Source organism: Arachis duranensis, chromosome 9 (genome assembly GCF_000817695.3).
Source record: "Arachis duranensis cultivar V14167 chromosome 9, aradu.V14167.gnm2.J7QH, whole genome shotgun sequence".
Taxonomy (NCBI): domain Eukaryota; kingdom Viridiplantae; phylum Streptophyta; class Magnoliopsida; order Fabales; family Fabaceae; genus Arachis; species Arachis duranensis.
In genome coordinates this window covers 20,411,777-20,418,519 of record NC_029780.3, presented here as the reverse complement: position 1 = coordinate 20,418,519, position 6,743 = coordinate 20,411,777, and the positions used below count along the sequence as shown (strand labels likewise).

At 33.0% G+C, this 6,743-nt stretch overlaps 2 protein-coding genes across 2 annotated transcripts; one reads left to right on the top strand and one right to left on the bottom strand.

Moving 5' to 3' along the window:
• Positions 1–594: 594 nt before the first annotated feature.
• On the top strand, positions 595–2,789 carry LOC107465068 (putative expansin-A17). Its single transcript, XM_016084051.3, has 3 exons — positions 595–772; positions 1,376–1,697; positions 2,198–2,789. Exons 1-3 carry the CDS (start codon positions 634–636, stop codon positions 2,505–2,507), a joined length of 771 nt encoding a protein of 256 aa, XP_015939537.1. The 5' UTR covers positions 595–633; the 3' UTR covers positions 2,508–2,789.
• A 704-nt stretch (positions 2,790–3,493) lies between these two features.
• On the bottom strand, positions 3,494–6,415 carry LOC107465066 (protein COP1 SUPPRESSOR 2). The gene is made up of 6 exons (XM_016084050.3): positions 6,167–6,415; positions 5,819–6,034; positions 5,424–5,547; positions 5,199–5,272; positions 4,315–4,472; positions 3,494–4,151 (listed from the first exon to the last, which is right to left on the bottom strand). Exons 1-6 carry the CDS (start codon positions 6,286–6,288, stop codon positions 3,982–3,984), a joined length of 864 nt encoding a protein of 287 aa, XP_015939536.1. The 5' UTR covers positions 6,289–6,415; the 3' UTR covers positions 3,494–3,981.
• Between the last annotated feature and the right edge of the window lie 328 nt (positions 6,416–6,743).

Genomic DNA, 6,743 nt, shown 5'->3' with positions numbered 1-6,743 from the left:
GTCTTTAAAATAACAAATAATTGAATAAGTTTCTATGGATATGACAGATCATTATTTAAATTTATACTAAAATTTTGTACGAATTAAATTTATTTTTTGAGCTTTTAGATTTTTCCTTAATTACAATCTAACAATAAAGCGAATCATGAAAGGGTTTTTTCTTTTTTTTTTTCAATATAGTGTGTTACTAGTACATATTTTATATACATATATAGATAGTAGTGTCATATATGATACCATCTAAATTTAACAAAGTTTAGTTTTATTGATTATTTTTTAGTCTATTGAAGATGAATATTAATTATAGATTATATGTGCCAATTTCCAAGACGGCAGTGTTGAGATTCAACTACCCACCGTTACATTATTTGGAAGGGTTGAGTATTTTTCACATTTGTCTCACCCCATTGCTTGTTTCCTTAAAATATTCACATATGATACGGTATTATGATGTGTCACACAATGGTTCTTTTTATAATAAGAGAACTTTTCGGTCAACTCCATATTTTAGTCCATATTTTGAAAATGAGTTAGTTAACTACACTTATAAATAACCCTTAGGAGCTTTCCATAATCTTCAGCAGCAAACTAAGCTACTAACTAATTCTTGCGCCGACACAGAGAGTGTAAGAGATGGAAAAACTAATCTTCAGTATTGTAATAATATTGCTTTTGAGTTTATTAACCACACAGCATAAAGTAGTAGCATCCTCATCGTGGCAACAAGCTCATGCAACATTCTATGGTGGAAGTGATGCCTCAGATACAATGGGTATCAATATAATAATACATCTACATTTTATTTTATTGTTTATGATTTCAGTTTGATTTTTACATTATAATCTAATAAGATTTGGTCTTTAAACTGTGTTTAGAACGAGAGACATATAATTAGGTGCTATTATATGATATTCTTAGTGTTGTAATTGCATGATATTCATCCTAACAATTGATTGTTTTGGTGGTAATCACGAAAGATAATTTCGGTGTTGAGATGATAACATTTGTTTATGGTGTCTCATGGATTAGGAATGTGGGTGATTATATTTATAAAGGCCATAGTATTTTTGTGAGTTATATTGTTTTGGGATTGTACCGTGCCGTAAAACTACTCTCGCATGTGGAATCGAGATTCTTAAATAAACTATAAAATAAAAACAGAACGAAAATATGATGAAACAAGACACTGAGATAGAGAAATGAAAAATATAGGAATTAGAATCATTTTTTTCAGATGTGCATAACATTAAACAAATAACAACTTTAATATTAGGCAACGCAGGAATTAGAGGGCATTTGATTAAAGTACAAAATAAGAGCATAAATACCTTATAAAAAGAAATGAGTAATTCAATTTGTGTTGTTTTGTTACTAGGTGGAGCATGTGGGTATGGAAATCTATACACTGATGGTTATGGAGTTAAAACAGCTGCATTGAGTACTGCTTTGTTCAACGATGGTAAGGCATGTGGTGGTTGCTATCAGATAGTTTGTGATGCAACAAAAGTGCCACAATGGTGCCTAAAGGGCACTTCCATCACAATTACTGCCACAAATTTCTGTCCTCCAAACTATGCACTCCCTAATGACAATGGTGGTTGGTGCAATCCTCCAAGGCCGCACTTTGACATGTCTCAACCTGCTTTTGAGAAGATTGCCAAGTACAAGGCTGGAATTGTTCCTATTTTCTACAGAAGGTATATTAACCATTACTATTGAAACAAAATTGTTCCAGAACCCAGATTTTGCACTGATTTTACAATCATATTAAGTGTATGTCAAAAATCAGTCATCAAATCAACTACACGTATAAAATACATGTTCAATATAATATATACAATAAAAATAAGTTAAATAAAACATATATTTATATATAAATACATAATGATTAATATGGTCGGTGATTTTCTATGTGCACTACGAAACATTTTTGTTAATTTTACCAATATTCTAGGTTTTTAAGTAATATTTTTCTATATATGCTAAGTATTGTTGAGTATCAATGGGTTTAATGTGTTTAACATTATATTTTTACATGTAGGAATATGCATTAGCATCTTCTGATATCGATGCATAATATCACCAAATGAGCATTAGTATTGTTTATATTTTATCCTTAAACTTATTCAAAGTAGTCACACTAATGAGCACAGCAAGCTAAGTAGTATAGTGCAAATTTTGTGCTGCATCTATGCAGAGTTGGGTGCAAAAGAACTGGAGGCATTAGATTCACCATTAATGGAAGAGACTACTTTGAGCTAGTGCTAATAAGCAACGTGGGTGGGGCAGGAGATATCTCTAAAGTTTGGATCAAAGGGTCCAAAATGAACAACTGGGAAACCATGTCAAGAAATTGGGGCTCTAACTGGCAAAGCTTGAGCTACCTCAATGGCCAGAGCTTGTCATTCAAAATCCAACTCAGCAATGGAAGGATTCGCACAGCATACAATGTGGCACCATCCAATTGGAACTTTGGCCAGTCTTTCACCAGCAACATTCAGTTCTAAATCTTGTGTAATTATGTAATCCATTTTAAGTGCTAATCTGTTTGTTCAAAGGAATGTTTTAAGGTTAGTGTGTGACTTCACATGGGCAAGATATTTTAGGTGTTGTGAAGCTCATTGACTTGGCTGATTAATTTTCTTTTGTTTTTATGGTTGCTAAATGAACTTGGGAAACACTTTTATGTTATCCCAAAGATTGAAGATTGTGAAATATTTTGCTGATTCCATGATTCCATGTATTCCTCTCTGCCATATCTTCTGGACAATGAAATATACTTATTCAAATATTCCATGTTCAACTTTTTCTGCTTTAACCCTACGCTTATTATTTTTTCTATGGTAGTGCGCAACACAAAAGCATATGTCAGGAGATGTGTTTTTCAATGGTATGGAGAAAAGAAACGGGTGCCTCCGATTTCTTGGTTAGTTGCACAATGACCTGAAAAAAAAATAAAAAAAATAAAAAACACAAATCGAATCATCCGATTTATATTTTTAAAAATAAAAAATAAGTAATGCTACACATTCAAATTTTTTTATGAATCAAGTTCAACTAAATTAAATAATAAAACTTAAAATAATGCTAATTATAATTGACTTTTGTTAATATTAGACCAACTTGGTTAAACTTAGTTAACAAAAACACTTGAATGTATAACATTATTCATAAAAAAAAATTAACATTGAAATGGGACACTGATTTTTATTTTCAAAAATAAATTTATTGGACCTCTAAAAGTACAAAACGGACTGTCTGATTTGATTAATATCAATTTAAAAAAAAATTAACTCCATTCCAAATCAAAAGAAAAAAAAAACAAACAAATAAACTTCCTACAAGGTATTACACACATATTTAATCAATATAAACAAAATTAGCCTTAACCCTAAGCACACTCAACAAATTAACAGTGACATAAGCAACATGCCTCATGTCTACTATGAGGATAGAAACAAAATAAAGTAGCTCTGAAGTTTGACACAGCAGCTTGATCAATATGCAACTTTTCAAATGAAAAACAAATTGAAAATCAGTATAGTAGATGTACTAATAAGGTGCCTAAACTTCTCAGCACCGTTATCATTTATGTCGATTGCTACAAACTCATTCACCAGTGTTAATTGTTACAAACAAGCTAGTTATGGACAACCAACCAGAAATGTCATAAGCCAAATATCACAATTCTTCTTCAAACTCTGAACATGGGCCGCTGTAAGATTTTAGACACATGATGCTGGTAGTAGCTAGGTTATCCATTTCGTCACCTCTCGACGATTTTTCTGGATAAAAGATATTGTGAAGCAGCATATAAGAAAACATGAACAGCTGGTGGATCTTCTGTCACTGAGTCAACAAGGAACTAATGCAGATTGATGGCATGGCACTCAGCAAGTGTTGGACTTCTAAATTCTTGATATTAATGCTGCTATAAAAATACATATGGCACCACTAATATTATCACGTGTCTGACATGTGTTATCTCCGCATTACACGATGGCGTTCTCGTTTCCTGAAGCGCTCTAGCATGAATTCATCTGTTGCAGCTTGTCTCTGTCCTGCTCCTGCAGCTTCATTGCCCGAATCATTTTGTTTGGACCCAGAACTATCAACCTGTGTAGTTCTATCTTTGTACAGCTCTGGGTGTTCTGTAAAGTAGACAACTTTTTTTGTCAGAAACTGAAATAACTCAGCAATACAAAGGAAATCGACAGTCTCTATCAACTAAAGGATTCAAAACAAATTCTGACACCTAAATGAAGGCCGAAATGACACCAAATAGTCATGCATGGAGAAACATTGAAATGCTACCTCTTCTGAGTTTTTCAGCATAGTCCCTGCCGCGCTGGAAATAATCAGCACTGTAGCTTGAGGGAATGCTGAATTCTGATTTTGTCCGACCCATGAGCCTTTTCTCCTGCAAAAGCTTTTTGGCAGCCTCTGTTTCTTCAATATTTTTTAACTTATATCTGTAAACACAAGATCGAGCCATTAAGACATACATCACCTATTTTTCTTAATTATTCATGGACTAAACATTAAGAATGCGAGATGGGAGTGGATCCTCTAATTTCTACTAGGTCAAGTGCGATCTCACCATACAAGTTTTAAGTGGAACCAAGAGAAAATATATGAGAGAAGAAATATATGAGAGAAGAGATTATATGGTCAGGGATTACACTTGACAAGTCAAGTGCGAAAAACAATTGAGAGAATCAATTCCTATGCCTAGTAGCCACTAACAACATATACTAAAAAGGAGAAAAGATATTGCTTTGTTATGGCCACTCCACACAGTGAATTTATTGCCAGTTTCATATTTTCTCACTGATGTTCAGTTTTATCTCTTTTTATCATATAAACAATGATCACAATTCACACATTTGGCAAGTATAATTCAGGCAGCCAAGCACGACTAAAAGACATTTTACAATTAAAAAAAGCAAGGAACAAAGATGATCATCTAGAATATGTCATGAGGAACGGAAATTTCAATTGCGAAGCCAATGTTATAAAAATGTGATGCCGACTATAGGTTCATAAAATCAAATTATTATGCAGATATATCATGCATACTTTCTATCCAAAAACAATTAAATAAATAAATCATGCATACCCAGTATTTAGTGAAATGTGTAAAATAACAAAGCCACCAAAAACACTCATGATTGCAATAGATACAAGAAAAAGCATACTCGATTGGAAGCTGAACCTCAGCAATACCAGTAGTCCACTGAGTAGAACTTTCTTCTGAATTTCGCCTTTTAACCTGACAAGAAATAATATTTGCAATTGTTATTTTAGATATTCGGAGTTCAGACACTAAATGAAAGAGATTTGATAATTGCAGCTGCAATAAACCAAAGCCAAAAAAGGGGACATTGCATATTGCCGAATAAAGGGAAGTTGCAGCAACTCACTTTCAAATGCTCAGGGATTTTGTACAGTTCATCTTCTGCACGTTTCAACTCATTCTCAACTTGATCAGCTTCATCAATTTTCCTTCCCCTCTTCTTTGCTAATTCTTGCTCAATATACTTTACCCTATTCAATTAACCAAATCTCATAAATATCAGAGAAATGTTAAATAACTTACTAACATTTTCTCTTGTATTTGCCTTACATTTGAGCCAACACTAACCAATTATTCACTTTTCTTTACTTAAGTATAACATTTCCCTTAATATCAAATTCCACTAAAGACCAACCAGCTACCTTCAAATCAAATTGGAAAAACACATCAAACATAATAACAACACATGATATATAACACATTAAACACATTGAATAAATAAATAGAAAAATGTACACATACATATTAGGATCTTCAACCATAACAGCAGTCTCTTGAGCAAAGGTATCCTGAAGAACAAGCTCGTCCTTGTCGCCGCCATCTCCGTCATTCTTTTCGGCAGATTTCGCAGCTAGACCGCTTCCAATTGCGGTCTGCACCTGCAAACTAGGGTTTGCGGGAATTCCAGATTTTCTTTCTCTCTGCTTCTGGAGGAGCTTAATCTCTTCCAGCGCCATTCTGTTCCACCATTTTTTTTAAACTTTCATCAGTATAATTGAAAACGCTAAGAGGAGACACTATCATGAGTTAAACCAATCATAATTTCCTTTCAAACGGAAAAAGTTAAAAAGGAAAAATGGAAAAGATGACCTTCTTTCTCGTTCATCGTCGGATTCATTTTTGTTTTCGGATTGTTGGGGTTCGTCTTCTTCGATTGGAGCACTCCTCTTTCGATAGTTCTTCTTTCGCTGCTGCTGCTGCTGTTCCTCCATAGTTTCTGTTCTTGAGCGGCAACACGATTTTCGTTGAAACGCGACGTACAAGACCTTCGACAAAACGCACCGTTTTGTGGTTTTAGGCTTTTAGCTCTTCCACAGTTCGACCTCTTCCCTTTCTCCCTTCTTTTTCATCTTTTTTAATTAAAACGAACTAATTTCCACTGCATATTACAAATATAGGCTCAATTAGTCAATTTTGTTGTAAAATAAAAGATATATATATAAAATAAAGATGTATAAATAGAAGACTCTAGTATTAAAATAATTAGCTCAATAATAATTTATATATATATAATAATATTATATGTTGTATTGTGTATATATATACAAAGATAGAAAGAAGTATTAAAAATAAAGAGAGAAAGAATCGCATTTGTTCATTGTTACAATCTCAATATAATAAAGATGATTAATATTGCTATTAATATTATATGTAAAGAGTAATAGAA